Source organism: Talpa europaea, assembly GCF_964194135.1.
Source record: "Talpa europaea genome assembly, chromosome: 8".
NCBI lineage: Eukaryota > Metazoa > Chordata > Mammalia > Eulipotyphla > Talpidae > Talpa > Talpa europaea.
In genome coordinates, this window is record NC_140075.1 from 119,288,174 (window position 1) to 119,305,393 (window position 17,220).

At 42.4% G+C, this 17,220-nt stretch overlaps 1 protein-coding gene across 4 annotated transcripts in view; it reads right to left on the minus strand.

Annotated features, from left to right (window-relative positions):
- The window catches only part of UNC79 (unc-79 homolog, NALCN channel complex subunit), a gene marked incomplete at both ends in the record, with an annotated part of 174,448 nt that overhangs the window by 17,066 nt on the left and 140,162 nt on the right, over positions 1 to 17,220 (minus strand). For all 4 annotated transcript variants that reach the window (XM_084241340.1, XM_084241338.1, XM_084241337.1 and 1 more), the window contains 3 exons: positions 2,009 to 2,098; positions 6,904 to 6,981; positions 15,192 to 15,296. In XM_084241340.1, the coding sequence (XP_084097466.1) occupies positions 2,009 to 2,098; positions 6,904 to 6,981; positions 15,192 to 15,296 (273 nt within the window). The remainder of the gene's footprint in view (positions 1 to 2,008; positions 2,099 to 6,903; positions 6,982 to 15,191; positions 15,297 to 17,220) is intronic.

The window sequence follows — 17,220 nt, forward strand, 5'->3', positions numbered from 1 at the left end:
TTAAGCTTCTTCAATGGTTTCCCCTTGTTCTGAGGATTAGGGAAAAGCTCCTTAGCGAGGCATAAAGAGCCTGGAATGCTGTCACTACTGCAGACCCAGGCTGCTTAGCCCTCCCTGTGGTCTGTGGTCCAGCAACACCCATCTCCACGTTCCCTCCCATGCTGTCCTCTCTGAAACACTTCCTGCCTCTCGTCACCTAATTAACTACTGTTCATTCTTCACATTTCAGCTCAAGCGTCACTTTCTCCGGGAAGTCTTCCTATAAGAAGCTTCCATGCCCCTGCCAACCCCTTCCTCATAGCAGTTGTGAAAGTCAGAATTTAACTTTAGTTTGTATGAAATTTTCCTTAAAATTGGCTTCCACTGCCACACTGTAAATTAAATGGGGCCAACAATGTTTTTGTTCTGTTTTTGTTCATTGCTGTACCCCCAAATGCCTAGGACAGAGCTGGGCACATATACAGGTGCTCAATAATCTGTTGAGTTTAGGAAAACTTTGCTTGGTGTGGCTTTGTGGAAAGGGCAAGGAACTGGGAGCTGAGACCCCATTTCTAGACCCAGTTCTGATCTAGTATCAAAGCCTTAGAAAAGGCACCTTTCTGAGTTGTTTACTAACATGTAAAATCATCAGGGATCGTACTATTTTTCTCTGCACCATATTTTGAAAGAGGCTACAAAACATGCTAAAACATGACCCCCACCCTTCTTTATACATCAAAGTCGTTTAAGTGAGGGCAACCAGATCCAGCAATCAGTCACCAGAGTATGGCCAAGCACCCATAAGCTAGGGTCACGTACTTAGAAATGACGGGGCTTAGATACTGTGAGATGTCATCAGTTTAAACTTTGTGTCCACTCTCCACCTGGCACTTGCAAGTCAATCCCTATCCCAAGAAATATCTGGATCATCTGAGTGCAGTCTGGAAACTAAATTGGAGGACGAAGGGATCATATTTTTAGCTGAACTCCTGGGCTGATAAGTTCCTGTTTAGCCCTCCCTGTGGTCTGTGGTCCAGCAACACCCATCTCCACGTTCCCTCCCATGCTGTCCTCTCTGAAACACTTCCTGCCTCTCGTCACCTAATTAACTACTGTTCATTCTTCACATTTCAGCTCAAGCGTCACTTTCTCCGGGAAGTCTTCCTATAAGAAGCTTCCATGCTTCTTATAGTTCCTGTTTATCAAAAAGGAATCATTTAGTGCCAGACTGCAATCTGGCTGCTTCCTGAGCCATGTTTCTCTTCTGCCCTCTGTCCAGGACCTTCCTCAAATCCCCAAAACTATCGATCTTTTAGCTCCCTAGTCAACTTGTGGCAGGGAAGTTGACTTGCACCAGTGATTCATTTCATCCTGCAAAACAATCAATAAAATCAACAGCTTCATGAGGGCCTTGTCTACATGCAAATTAAATTTTGTTCTGTCCCATCTTTTAATCATCCTCTTAAAGAAGACAGCTTCCATGCAGATAAAAGCCATAAACAGCTCACATTTGCATAATGTGTTAGTTAACAAGAGCCTCTTTGTGTGCATTACCTCACATCAAACCCTGACACAGTCACAAACGTAGGTCTTACTCAACTTTTTTGCAAGTGAGGAAACCAAGGCTCAAGGCAGTGAAAGGATGCGATGTGACATCGTGGGAATGGAGCCACTACATTCTTGGGTCCACCCGGACCCCATCTCTGAGGAGCAGATGACCTTGGGCAGATGACTACACTGCTGCAGGCCCCAGTGTCACTTCTGTAAAATGGGTAACACTTAAATGGGGGAATTGTGAGACCTGAATGAAGGGAAAGATCTGTACCGAGCTGATGCCATGTAAATACCAGTGCCTGCCTCCTGCCCTCTCTGCAGATGCACAGCTCTGTTCTTCAGCCTCCCTCGACCTTGATCATTCTACAGTGCCACAGTGGGCCTCCCCAGGCAGCAGTACACCCCCAAAAGACCTGCTTATTCTCTCAAAATGTCTGTGTTCTGTTCACCTGGGAGATGGGCAGGGGCCTCTCACCTTCAGTTTGGTCAGCGTGTGCATGTCTGCCATGAAATCCAGCACCTCGTTGATGTACTGCCGCATGCACTCCATGGCCGCCGTCCCACACTGCAACACAAGGGCCGCAGAGTCAGGGTCCTTCCGCCCCCTGACGGCAGGGGCCATCTCGCTCCGACTCCATGCTGTTTACTAACGTCTTGTTTCATTTTCTGGATTTCTGACTCACACCATCCCTCTCAGCAAAGTCTGTGATTGTCTGCCCACGTTTTGAGGCAAAAAATTTTTCAAAGGTTTGTGGTGAAGAGCGAAAGAAACAAGGGCAGCCCAGGAGAGACAGTGTTTGAGTATTTTTTCCCCCCCTTGTAGAGTTCACAGACTTTGGTTTGCTTGTTTTTCAACTGGTTTGCATACAACAGGTCAGCCACTGCGCAGCCACGTGGACCAGTATCTCCATGATGGGAATTACCCTAAAACTACGGTAACTATCACAGCAGGGAGCCTTAGATTCACAGAAAATACATGCCCCCAGATTCTATCACCAGAATCTTGAACCCTTTTCTATCAAAAAAAAGTATATAAACAAAGATCATGTTTGTAAAAAGAGTCAAAAATTTTTACATTCAAGGCACATACAACTTCACTCCTCTTACACCTCTTACACATCAAGTGTGCTATTACACAGACAAACATGATGCATTCCCTCCGGGGACAAAGGAAGAAACAAGACAGTCCTCTTTCCTTCACATGAGCAGGGTGGTGGGAGGTGGCAAAGGCAAAGAAAGCAGGTTATTAAAAGGCATAAACCTGCTCTCTCGGGGCAGTGAAGTGAAGCTTGGGATTAGCAAAGAAAAGGCAGAGGGACAGGCAGGCTGCTCCAGGCACGCTGCAGGAGAGAACCCACACGTCAGGCTGGGTACAACGCGGATCAAAAGCAGGTTGTCTTTGAAGCTGCCTGAATACTATGCTGAGGCCTTTCTTGGCTTTCTTTAGGAAAATCTGGAACATTATATACTTAACTAGCTCACCCAGTGGCTCCCATTTTCCCATGTTCATGTAAATCTGCACAGCACTGAGCTGTATCACCTTCTATCTCTTCTAGACTGTTACGCCTGTCAGTTCCTCTGACAGGACAACAAACAGTAAAATAAGGTCATTGGCGGTTCTGTCAGAGTGTTTTCCAAGCATTTCCATATATTCTAAGGTTTTCTTCTTTTAATTTAAATCAAGTGAAGGAATTATAAAAGGTTATTGTGGCCCTGCTTTTGGAATATTAATCCTTTAGTGCAAGAAAGGATTTCCCCTTGATTTATTCCATTTTCTCTGACCTTTCACATGTCATGCAAATAGGAGCACATACTCTGTTCGTGAATTTCTTGAAAGGGATTTGCTTCTTTTGGGCAATATTTTGTACCATCTCAACTGGGCAAATGTCACAGAAAATAATTACTAGGAGCATTATTCAATATTTGTCTTAGAAGTTTGAATTTCAAAAAATGAGAGCCAAGAATTTACTACTACCTACTTTTGTTCTAGAGATAGCATCTACATCTAATAAAAGCCTTAAAATAGACTTTGTAGTCAGGATAATCTTAGTGAGTCATTTTTACTTACAGAACAAAGCATACAACTTCCAACGCCCCTTACTTTTTTTTTTCACTTTGCAAAATGTAAATATAAGCTCAGATGTGTTGTTTAAAAACAAAACAGAGTCACTCTCCACTTGTTTTGGAAGTCCTGTATTTATTCCAACAGAAAAACCAAAGTTGAAAACATATTCTAACCTCAAAAACATAAATTAAAGTCAATCATACCTGCCTTCCTCAAAACTTATATATTAAAGTTATTTTTCTTAGATATAAAAGGAATCATGTTTAATGCAGAAAAAATAGAAAATATAAATTAAAAATAAGTGAAAGAAAAATCACCACAATCCTAACTCCTGTTCTCTACCTGTAAGATAGTCACTATTAATATTTCCTTCCAAATCTGTTGACTGCATGTAATAAACACACATAAAATTAGACATATAATTTTTCATGAGCTAGAACTTTTTTTCTAATCTTTTAATTCAATTCATTATAAGCATTTTCCAGATAATTAAATATTCTTTGAAAACCGGGTTTGGTGACCAAATAGTATATCTTAAAGATGTACCTTACTTTATTTAGACAATACCTTAGGGGTGGACAATTACTCTGTTTCCATATTTTTGTTATTTTTTTTTAATTTTTTTTTTAAGATTTATTTATTTATATATTTATTCATACAAGCACTGGGTACAGTCAGAAGCGCGGGAGGGTGAGAGAATTCACCAGAGTCAGAGCAGGATGCAGAACAGGCAGAAGGACCAAAGTACACTGCTGAGGGGAGCAGCGGGCGGCAGGAGAGGTCTGCACGCCATGTGGGACCCTCCTCTGGTGGCCGGGGAGCAGCCGGGGATCGAACCGGCACTGCAGAGGCTGCGGGCAGCTTCGCAACCCAGCGCTCAACCGCTGCGCCACCGGGGAGGCCCATATTTTTGTTATTTTAATTACTGTTTTAATATAATTGTATATCATTCCTTATGTGCAGATTTAATTGTTTTCTCAAACATATTCCTAGAAATAGATGGTCAAGCTGCCTTCATTAAGGTAATGGTTTGTAAGAATGCCTGCTTCTCTTCATCATCAAGTCTAATCATTAAGAAAAACCTGCTGATCTGCTCACTGATTTTAATATGTATATTTTTTCATATTAATTCACTGTCCCCTGATTGTTAGTGAGAGCAAAAGGTCTATTTTGAATGGCTAAGAGGTGACTGTAAAGGGTCCTATGTATATATTCTGTAATTGTTGCTTTTCTGTTGTTGGAATGTTTATCTTTTATTTGTTGAAATTCAGCAAACCTTTTATATATTAGGGACAGCCTTTTTAATTTTCACATAGGTAGCAAATACTAAGTTTTGAAGAGTTAGAAAATAAGGAAGCCCATGGCAGGAATGGCTACTTGCCAACACATTTTTCTTCTTCCCTATCAGGCCGTGAGACCACAACCCCCGCTCTCCCTTGCACTTAGGTGCAGCCATGTGACTGAGGTCTAGCCGGCGAATATGAGTAGAAGAAATATGCGCCATTTTCACATCCAGCCCATGAGACCTGCCATGTACCTCATCCTCTTCCCTCTCCCAGGCCGCCTGCTGGCTGCCCAGGACTGCCTGCACAAGAAGGTAGGGACTGATGCCTAAGCATCACTATACAAGTTCTCAACCCTCTATTAATCAGACATGCATTTAAACTTCACATGAACAAATAAGCATTTTGTGTAAGTCACTAACAACATGGGTTTTCATCTCACCACACCTTGCATTAGTCTAGCTACTATCAAGAACTCTTCAAAAACAGTCATGCAATTCTACTTCCAGGATCTATTATAAAGAAATAGTCTAAGATGTGGACACAGATTTAAGCACAAAGATGTTTATCATACATTCATTACAATGACAGAATACTGAAAATAACTACAATATTCAAGGGTAGGTAATGTTTACTTATCACTGAGTAGATGCCTGGCACCATGTGTGTATGTCCTACATGCATTAGCCCTTCAATCCTCATTAGGCCCTGCCATATGCCATTTTACAGACAATTCAAATCAAAGAATCATCAGTTAAATAACTATCTGGATCATGGAGCTAGAAAATGGCAGCCCTCAAACTCTGAAACCCACTCTCTCTCACCACTTTTCTATGGTGCATTCACATGAGGTAATACTCTACAGCCATTAAACTTTGGGGGAAATGCTTGTGACATAGGAAACCAAAGCTGCATCTATATTATGACTTCGACTTTGAAAGTTAAAGTAAGAAAATACAAGAATATATTAGCAGCAAAATTATCTCTGGATTGAATGATTATTTTTTTTAATTTCCCCATATCAAAAAAATTAAATAAGCAGTATTTAAAAACATAATGTTTAGTATTATGGATAAAAATGATATAAACTAAAATAAATGAAACTCTTTTGGAAAACAAAATGGGAATATGTAACATTAATACAGTTCCACTTTCTGAGAAATTTAGCCCAAGGATAAAAATCAAAATAAATATGAAGATGATCTTTGTAGGAATATACGTGTGTATGTATGTATGTCTCTCTCACTATGTAAAATGGAAAATACATAAATTTCCAACATAAATAAATTACTAATAATATGTGAATAAATAAGCAAATTAGGATGCTGAATAAATCAAAACATGGTCATATTTTCTTAAACAATAATGTTCTTATTTCAGGACAGAGGGATTATAAATAATCCCTTTCCTTTAATCCTTTTTTCCTCCACCTAAAATATAATTTTTTACAGTTAATAGCTAAAATTATAGCTAAATAATAGCTAAAATTTCTGAGTTTTTTGCAATAACCTTGCTGTCAATGAGTATTATGAGGTCTCATCTTCCACCCCGTCAGTAGGAATCTCAACATATTTTGCCAAATCATTCACTAGTTTATGATAATGGAATTTTTTTTTAATCTTCAGAGGAAATATCACAAAGGAAAACAAGGTATTACAAAGCTTGTTTCTTTTCTGGCAGTAGTTATATCAAATTGGTTAAGGGGAGCCAATGTAAGAAAATTGATTCTGGAAAAAATTGAACTTTAATCAAATCTATTTGGTATGTCTGGTCATTTCTATCCTCTCCTTCCTTAACTCACTGCTTCAATTATTTATGCTTCCTGGAATTAAAAGTTTCCAATGGCCGGGATTAATTTAAATTTTCAGTGTTGCTCTTTTAAACAAGATGTTAATATGTTTTCAGTTTTACAATGTTTGTTATGTCCAAAGTGAACCAGGACTCGAGCCAGAAATACCTCTCCGCTAAACTAGAAAATGAGAAGAAATATAAAATGCGACAATTCATTCAGCCGGGACTTACTCCAGGTACAGAGGCGATCATCTGCTTGGTCAGGATTGTTGACTCAGCTAGTTTGGTTCCAGCATCTGCACAAATAAACTAATAAGAAATTGAAAGGATAATTACTTTTAAGAGCACTTGGACAGTAATAAGTAATTTATAATTTTATTAACTTGGCTTAAATTCATTAGTAATTCCTTTTGTGGCGATCTATCCTAGATCCAAAGGACATCATCACGACAGTTCATTCCTATCAGAAATTCAGAATCACAGTCCTGAGGTTAACACGCCGATTCTTCTTTAACCCAGACAGCGAGGTGGCACTGAAAAGGGGTTCCAATCAAGGAAGAAAGGAAACATGTTAACATTGTCACAATTATTCTCAAGGTAGTCCACTTATTATTTAGCACTTCATGACAGTGGCTGAATTTTCACAAACTTTCTGGGTGGTTCTCATTGTATCATACAATTAGAATGAACACAGAAAACAATCTCAGAGAGAGTGCTCTACCTGCTTCTCCCCTCCCGAGGCCCCTCAGCTTGACCTTCCTCCTCCTGCTTTACACGCTCCATTCACACTCCCCCTCGGTGCCAACAATGCCCCACCTCCTGCTCTACGCTTTCACTGCATATGAGTCTGTTTCCCATGCTGTTAGGAGCTTTCTGAGAGAACAGTCTCATCTCACTCCCAGCCACACTTGGTGCCTGACACTTTGGAGGGACTCAGCAAGCCTTTGTGAAATGAATCAATGAACCAGTTACAACTTGATATGATGATGAGGATAAGTTTGCCAGATTTTTATAGGTGTCATCCACTTAATGCAACATTCAACTACGTATGTGTGGTTTGGGAGAAAATGTTCAACATAAAGCCTATAGTTTGTTATATGCAATTGGCTCCTGGTTAATTTACCTTTTCTGGTCTCTGGCCAGTGGCCCCGCTTCCAGGACCAAAGCTGCAGCTGTAGAGTTCTGAGGCTCTGAGAGAAGTTGACACTGACATTTGACACTCTCACAATTCAAGGGCACAGAAAAGGCACGTAAATCACAGCCATGACCTCCACGAGGCAGGCTCAGCCCCGCTCGACTGGGGAGAGGTAATATGGAGTAGAGGAAAGTCTCAAGGAAGCCTGATGAGGAACTGGGGCCAGTCTCATGTCAGGCTATCAGGGCTGAGAATCTAAGCATTATTAATGGGTGGCAGGTCTGAAAGAACAAGGACGGGGCTCTAGAGCTCATGGCCACAAACTGGCCTTCCAGTGTGGGAGATGCAATTTTTCATGCATGAAAGGTATTTCAGCACAGGTAACTGGGCTGCGGCAAGGGGCGGCAAGAGGGCTGCCTCTGAAAGCCAAAGGGCCCGAGCAGACACGTGTCTTCATGCTCATATTCTGTCATTTCCATTTGCCTCAAAAGACAGTAACTAAAAACTGAAGAACCATTAACCATTAATTTTGAAGTTGGCAGAGAAACCACTAGCAAGTGACACCCACGAAATACCAAAAAGTTTCCATTATTTTATTCAGGAATGCTTATGTCTGCTTTATAACTTGGACTTAATCTAATATAAGTTAATAAAGTAAATCAGGTTAAAAAAAAAAAAAGTGAGGCCTATGGCTGTGGCGCAAACCTCTACATAGAATGATAGAAGCACACAGTGGGAAAAAGAACACACAGCCAGACACAGCACGTTTTCCCTTAAAACATTTTCAAAAGCTATCTGAGTCTGTAGTCGAAGACAAACTACATTTACCTTCCAAAAACTCTGTCAGGACACAATATTTTAATTAACTTCTTTACAATAGAACTGAGCACCAAGAGGTCAGAGGGGAGACAGCAAGCATCTAAGAAAGGGGAGGGGCCACAGGAGCTGAGGCTCCTGGGAGTCAGAGCTGCTGGTTTGGCTTAAAGCCCTGGACCCTGCAGCCTGCTTGCTTGGCCTGATGGTGCCCCAAGGAAAAGGTAAATTTTCTGAAGAAGCAAAACTTCAAGCCTTCTATCACCCTCGGCAGAGGCCTCTGTCCTCTGCCACATGCAGCAAAGCGGAACAAGGAGCACAGGGTAAGCATGTTGTGGCCACAAAAGTGCCAAGACAGAAGGCAAATTCAAAGTCTGATTTGTGCTATCAAAAGCTAACCTTAGAAGTCAGAATTAATCAAATATCAGAAGCCTGGAAGTTACAAAGGTACCTGGAAGAATCTGGTGCATTAAAAGCAATAAAGTGCAAAAACCTCTCAAATCATCTACTTGTTTGCTCAGTATAACTTCACATAATATTTATTACTAAGACCTGTCTTCATTTTACATGGCTGCCATCCATAAACTGAAAAACCCCAGTGTAACTTCGTAGACTGGCTCGAAATATAAACATATAACTGAAAGCAGAGGGGAAAAGGATGATGGCTGTAAAAGGAAGAATTCTACACTATCAGATGCAAGCGTACCACTAAAATATGCGCTCCTGCGTGAAGACAAAAGAACAGAAAAGAAATGCTGTATCCATTATATGTCATTACTAAATTCATTATTAAAATAATACTCAAAATAGTACCTCCACCTCTCATCACAGAGAGTGATCAGATTATTACTAATGCAACTAATATTCACAACCCCACGTCAATAGTGACTAAATTAAGAACAAAGCCATCTCTCTGCCTCTTTGTCCTTCAGCCCACAACCAACCTCTTTAAAAGAAAACCTTTCACCCACATGATTTCTTACAGCTTGAAAATGCAGTTATAGCCCACTCAGTGCAAGATTATATGCAAATTAGTAAACCATCTACTCTCAACACTTAACAAGAGCTGAGGAAGTTTTTTGACTGGCGCATCTTCCCCTGGCTTTTAAAGAGTTATCACTCTATTAGGAAAGCTTTCCTTTAATCCGTATCTCAAGAACAATTACAATAACCTAATACACATGAAATACCTACAGAAGACCAGCAGAAGAGCAAATGTTCTCAAGTGAAAGCAAAAATGTCAATAGCTCTGAATTAAAACGAGACAGCACATCTGTCCACAGTGAAGAACGACACCCTGATGGTCCACAACTTAGAAGCTGAAAAATACATGTTTATTCTATGTGGAAAATCATTTCTTGTCCCCATGCCTCTTTCCTGTTTAAGAAAAATCCACTAGAACATTTAAGGCCACCTTTATATGTAAGAACAAGGAGTCACGACTGGATACCCACAATGTAGCAGGCTGGGAAATTTCCTGTGATGTCAGGCCTCTAGCAAGAGTTTCTAGAATTAAAAAACAGATCAGTGCCGGTCACTACCCTGAAATGTTTAGAGCTTGGGTGACCTCGACTCCCTTGGGCAAATGTTCCATTGTTCTTGAGGAGCGCTTGGTAAACAATGAAGTTACAGTTTATGAACAGCATATAAATGACTCCATCTCTGTGCAGTCATCTGCCAAGTTATTAGAGAAATAGCAGAAAAAGTACCCCGGTGGCTAAGAACCACCTGGGGAGAAAAAACCCATCGTAAGGGACGGAGCAACTGACTCTTGTCATGAATGGGGCTGGTGTCATTCACGATGGCTCACTGGGGGAATTTTTCCTCCCAATTGTTGCTTTCTTTTCTGCTTCCAAATTGCCTTTTCAGTTAAACAAAGTCACTCCAGTGCCTTCAGATGATGGTCGCTGGTGTGTATGAAGGAAGTCACTGTCCACACGGAGCCTGGCCCTGCACGTGCCAGGAACTGACGCTGCCCATCCAGCCAGACTGCAGGCTACATTCTCAGGCCTAAGAGAAGCTACCAGATAGCAGGCTCTGCCTCTGCTGTCCTCCAGAGAACACCCAGCAGTGAAGGGCAAGAGAAACAGGAACATAAAAGCCTGCAGAAAAGGCACTACTCACAAAGAGATCACAGATGCTCCTCCTGGGAGGACCGCTCTGCCTGACTTAGGGATGAGCCCCAGGGAGGCGAGGGATCTACTTCTTTTTTTTAAAGCACGCCTCACTTTTAATTCCCTCAGTATTGAAAATGGTTTACTCTAAGAGTTTACAAAACGAAGATTTATTACTTCAAGCTGACACGATGTTTAACATTTTTTGGTGAAGAATGTTGAAACATTTTTAATGAAGTTATTCCTCAAGGGCAGGATCTCAAAATGTCGCCAACCTGAATAACTTTACACTTTATTTTTTTACTAAACCCAATGATTCAATGACAAACACATATTTGCTTTTAAAATAGAAGATGTTATCTATTTGAAAATGGCATGTGAGAATCAAAAAAAAACCCATCCAGAAGAATTTACTTTTTTGCCTTCTTTTGCCTATATCTAATTTGTTTTTGTTATTTATTCACCTAGCTGTGATGCAATAATCACTGTTTTCATGGTTAACTTACACACTGGGCAATTGAAACTGTCAGAGTTCCTTTGCTGTCTTGTGACAAGTACTTATTATGGTTGACTAATGTACTTCATAGAAACCAGCCCCCCAGCTGCAGTCACAGTGTGGGGTGCTAGACCCCAGGAAGATCAACCACTCAGATTTGCTCTGCTCAAGACTAAGGGCAACTAAGGGAATGCTCTCGGATGCCCACAGAAAAGCACCTTTAGGGCTGAAAACCAAGGCTGTTTTCAGGGGCCACATCCCCAACTGAAATGCTGTGAGAAGCAAGTGACTTCTAGACACTGCCAACCTACTACCCTGAAACCCCTTGTGGGCTGCTTCACTAAGCCAGGTTCATGCCCTCTTCTCTAAGCCACACTGACCCATGAATCTTTATGGTGAGTTTGTGTCTAAGTTGCTCCTACTCAAAGGTGTGTGTGCGGATGTATGGGTCAAGGGGTTGGCCGATGGCACGCTACAGGAAGGGGTTCAAAGCCTGCCTATCCTTAGCAACAGAGATTCCTGGCTGTGATTTTGTTCATCTGCCTCTTGGGCTGTACAATGGCACCATTTCCTTCTGACTGTCCTGGCCGACACCCACGGCTGTTATCCACTGGTCACCACTGCTCTCAGAGCGCCATGTGCCCAGGAAGGCTCTGCACAGACAACTCAAGGCCATTCTTATGGATGGTACACCGACCTTTTACTAAAGTGCAAGACTTCAAGAAAAATGCAATTCTGGTCCCAAGGATTAGTTGTCTGTGATAAGGGAGAATGGGCATCAGGGGCTAGATAGTGCCTGGGAAATGACAGGTGTTATTCCTCTTCTGCCTGGTGAACTCTGGAATTTCTGTGCAGCCTTCAAGGTAAGCGTGGCCCCTTTTCTACACCACTTCCTTACTTAGCACACGCCACTCTACCCAATACACCATGATGGAATTTTTCACTTGCGGTTCAGCTTCACCCACCAGACAGTAAACTCATGGAAGCAAGGGACCACAGCTTAGTCATCTGTGACCACAGCACCTGGGCCAGGTCGGGGCTCATAGCAGATTAAAGCGCCTTCCTCAAGCCCAGGGCGCATGAGTGACCCCCCTCTCTGCCGTGCTTTGTACAGACTTTCAGTGCAGGGATTAGCACATTATAGAGACAGGCCCTCTGCTGTCCACAGCTCTAGATCCCCAGAACCTGGCCACAGAAAGGTGGGCAGTAAATCTTCATAGTGAGAAATACTGCTGAAAAGTCAAATATAGCCAGAGGACAAGACCTCCATAGGTTAGACTTTACAAGGTGACCGTAGGTTTTCAAAGTGTGGAGAATGCTATCAAAAACAAAGATTTAGGGCTTCCCTGGAGGTGCAAGGGGTTAAGCACAGCACTGTGAAGCAATCCTCAGCCTCTGCAGCATGAGTTCAATCCCCAACCGGCCAGGGAGAACCCCACATGGTGAGGCAGACCTCTCCTTTCTCGCCCGCTGCTCCCCTCAGCAGTGTATTTCGTTAGTCTGCCTGTTCTGTTCCCCACTCTGTCTCTGGTGGATCCCCTCACCCCCCACATCTCTGGCCTGTGTCCCAGCTCTTGTATCCATAAATAAATACATCTTTAAAAAAACAAAAAAACAAAGATTTACCAAAATTCGTCAGCAGTCTGTGGGGTAAGCGAAATGGTCAGGCTTTTATGCCACTAGCCTCTGTAGCTATCACCTGCGGTCTTGACCCTGTTAATACAGAAGGCACTTGGGAGCTGGGCACAGTGCACGTGTGCCTGATTGTGGACACCTGGAGTATGGTGTGGGCATGAGTATAAGTGTGCACACCTGAGCCTGGAGGCTGAGGATACAAAGGCAGCATCACACAGAGATGGCCACGGCAGAACGCCTATGACAGGATGAGTGACTGGGAGAGGCAGGACCATGAGAGAAAGCCCAAAGAGTCAAGATTCCCCAGGGGCTGGGAGACTGGCAGTCTCCTGGCCCATCGGCCTCCCTGTCTTGCCAGCCTGCAGGCTTGCCCCACACCTATTGGTGTACAAAGAGCATTAAAGCCTGAAAAGCTACTGAGGGCTCTGGGACTCTCCTTTATCCGTCTGCCTGAATCTACACAGAACCCGCCCTGTGCTTGCTTGCACTACACAGTCCCAGACCAGAAGACAGGATTGGTGTGGAGAGAGATGATGGCAGTGCTAAGAGCTGTTAGAAGAATCCAGGCAAGTGATGGAAAGAGCCAGACCACGTTGTGCCCCACACTGAATAGATCTGTGGTCAGATGCAGACACTACTGCTTATACCAGTGTGATGTTGGACAGGTCACTGATCCCCTCTGAGTCTCACTCCTCATGGGCAACACAGCTCACCTGGCTGGAAGGATTAAGGGAGAGGAATAGGTAGAGCACCCAGCACACTACCTGGCACATAATAAGTGCTCAATTAATGTTCCCTTCTCCCTCATCTCTCCAGAATCGCACCCAAGGTACAGAAGATTCAGAGAAACCTGCCTAGTTACATGATATCAAGCTCCCATTCTCCAGTCATTGAACCTCAAGTTTGTAAGCCTAGAGTGGTCTTAACATATATCAGGAACAATCAAAACAACTGTGACCTAGTTACTGGGCCCTTTGCACAAAAACAGCCTGATTGATACCCAGAACCCAGCTACAGCACTCAGGCAAGTTTTCAAATCCAGCCTCAGCCTTGGGATATAAAGTCCCAGGTTAACTGATCCTCCACTGACACTTCCAGCATAGTCAGCCCGGTTTTCTCAACCTCTTCCTCGTGTTGTCATCCCTAATTTGACTCCACTTTGCTGCTGCAGCCTTCCCCAACTGCTTGAAACCAGTCAGCCTCCAGTGCCAAGCCCAAGCCCAGGCAAAGACACCTGCCTGCACCCACCGGTCCTCTGTGACTCAGTTTGAGTGCTACTTCCTCCATGAAGTTTTCCCGGATTTCATACCATGTGAGGTGGAATCCTTCCTGCTGTCAACTTGGCCCTAGGACTTGTTTCCCTCTCTTTCTCTAATGGCACTAGTCATCGTCTGTATTGTGATCAAGATACTACATGCCTAAGAGGATAAGAAAAGGACACCCAAAGGTGGTGGGCTTTAGCCCCTCATAAGCAGCCCTGCATAATCTGAGAACGTTTTACAGAGCCTGCCTTGTATGAGTGCAAGCCCTCCTGCCTCAACGCTCCTATGGGTGCTGATTCTTTCACACCTTCCCCCGTACAGGACTCAGCACACCCTAGATCTGCCCACACCCACCCTCACCTTCACTGCTGCTTCACAGAGATTTGGCAGTCCACCCACAATGCCAACTGCTGAGACCAGACCTCAGCCTCATCCCCTATTTTGGGGTTCCTTAGTCCTGTCTGGTAGCTTAATGAGCTGCCCCAATCTTACTGGCCACCAATTTCTCCATGAGAGAAATGATTGTTCCACTATTCTTTTTTTATTTTTAAAGATTTATATTTATTCATTTATACAAGAACTGGGGTATAGGCCAGATGCACAGGAGGGCGAGAGGATTCACCAGAGCCAGAGCGGGGAACAGAACAGGCAGACTGACGAAATACACTGCTGAGGGGAGCAGCGGGCATGACAGGAGAGGTCTGCGCGCCATGTGGGACCCTCGCCAGCTGGCCGGGATTGAACCGGTGCTGTAGAGGCTGAGGGCAGCTTCACAGCGCGGCACTCAACCACTGCGCCACCAGGGGAGGCCCTGTTTCACTATTCATTTTTGTCCTTCAGAATTAATTCCACAGTAGGAAGAAAAGAAATACTCCTTTTTTTGTCTTTTTTAACCAGAGGAAGGGCCAAGTATATAGTATTCGTTACATCATAGCTCATATAAAATGCATTATTTCTCACCTCTGGGTAGAGATATTTGATTTAGGTATATGTCCACACCTTTCTTTAATTTTACAAAGACCCGTGATCTCATGAAAAGTATTACAAACAAGACATAAACCTACCTGGACAAGCAGAAGAAGGTTTGTATCTGGTAAAGGAGACTTGAGCTTCAGGGCCTGCAGAAGTTCTAGAACAACACTACGAGACAAGTAGAATTTATCCCGCTCCTAAATAAAACAAAACAGAAAGGAAGCAATTTCTAAAAATTCAGTTAGAATAGATCTATGTCCAAAGAACTTCCAAAAGACTCACAGACCAGAGAGTTTTTAAAAAGATGGTATTTTAAAATGCACAAATGAACTGTGCTTAACAAATAAGCATACCTGAGGCAAATATTTTAATGCAATGTTATTTCAATGAAAAATAATAATGAATGCACAATGAAAACCCTGGGCAAAAAGAGACTATTCACTACATTTTATTTATTTATGTTTTGTTGAGGTGACATTGCCTTACAACACTGCATGTGATTTAGAGGTACAAGCTCACACCCACCACTCAGGCACTTAAAGCCCCCCAACAGCATCCATCATGCCCCCTCCCCATTTGGGCCTCTACCCTCCCCCTCAGATGCAGAGAAACAAAACAAAGGGGCAGAGATTCACTATATTTTTTAAAAATAAAAGAAAAACTTAAAAGAAAACAGAAAAAGGGCATTTTTATGTATATAATGAGTTTAGTGATGCGCTTAAGAACATATAATTTAATGGACAGGAAAAAGATAGGCTATCTCCTAAATACTGCAACCACGGGGTTTGGCTTTTATTCACAGTGCATAGTTCCAAGAACTACGGAAACTAAACAAATCTAAAAATATACTTCTCTGTAGAAAATGATGAGAGAGAAATATGTACAACCACTTTTTCCTTTTAAAAATTTATTTATTTATGCATACAAGAACTGGGGTACAGGCCAGAGTTGTGGGGAGGGGAGGATTCACCAGAGACAGAGTGGGGAACAGAACAGGCAGATACACTGAAATCCACTGCTGAGGGGAGCAGCGATTCAGGAGAGGTCTGCTGCACCATGTGGGTTGCTCCCTGGCTGGGGATAGAACTCGTGCTACAGTGGCTGCAGATAGCTTCAAAGGTTGCATCTTAACCCCTGTGCCACCAGGGAGGCCCAAACAACCACTTTTTTCTATCAGCATACAAATATGTTGTATATCCTTCATGTCGTTCTATTTATTCTTATTAATTTTTTAAATTTTTTTTTTAGAGATGGAACATTGCATTATAACATGATATGTTTCAAGTGAGCATACTGAAAAATCAGCATATGTGTGTGCTACATTACATCACTGCTAAAAGTCCTCTCTAAGGAACTTGTGAGATGAGTCACTTCCAGCAGAAAAACAGAGGTGGAATGGATTATGTACCCACCACTCATCTTTGTCAAATCATATCATTTTTGCTTTAATGTTTCTTTTTTTTCTTTTTTTTTAATTTAAATATTTTATTTTATATAATTCTTACATCTTTTTTCATCTTTACACACTGTATGTATTTTCATTTTGGTTATATTCCCCATACAACCGCACCTCCCCCCTTATTTTGACTCTAGGTCCTTCCTTTCCCTGCCCTTCCCTCCTACCCCCCCCACCCAGTAGTGTGTCTCTGGTTTATAGTTGCTTATTGATTTTGATTTTTACTTTGTATTGATTAGTCTTTTTTCCTGGTCTCTTATTTAGGTTTTCTAAATTCCTGCTATGAGTGAGATCATCCGGTATTTTTCCTTTTCTTTCTGACTTATTTCGCTGAGCATGAGCCCTTCTAGCTCCATTCATGTTGCTGCAAACTGCATGTGTTTATCTTTGAATGCTGAGTAATATTCCATGGTGTGTATGTACCACATCTTCTTGATCCAGTCATCTATTTTGGGGCATTTGGGTTGTTTCCATAGCTTAGCTATTATAAATAGTGCTGCTATAAACATAGGGGTGCAGGTGCCCTTTGGAATTACTGTTTCTGTGTCCTTTGGGTAAATACCTAGGAGTGGAATTGCTGGATCCTATGGAAGCTCTATGTTTAGTAGGTCCAGAAATCTCCACACAGCTCTCCATAGTGGTTGGACCAGTTTGCACTCCCACCA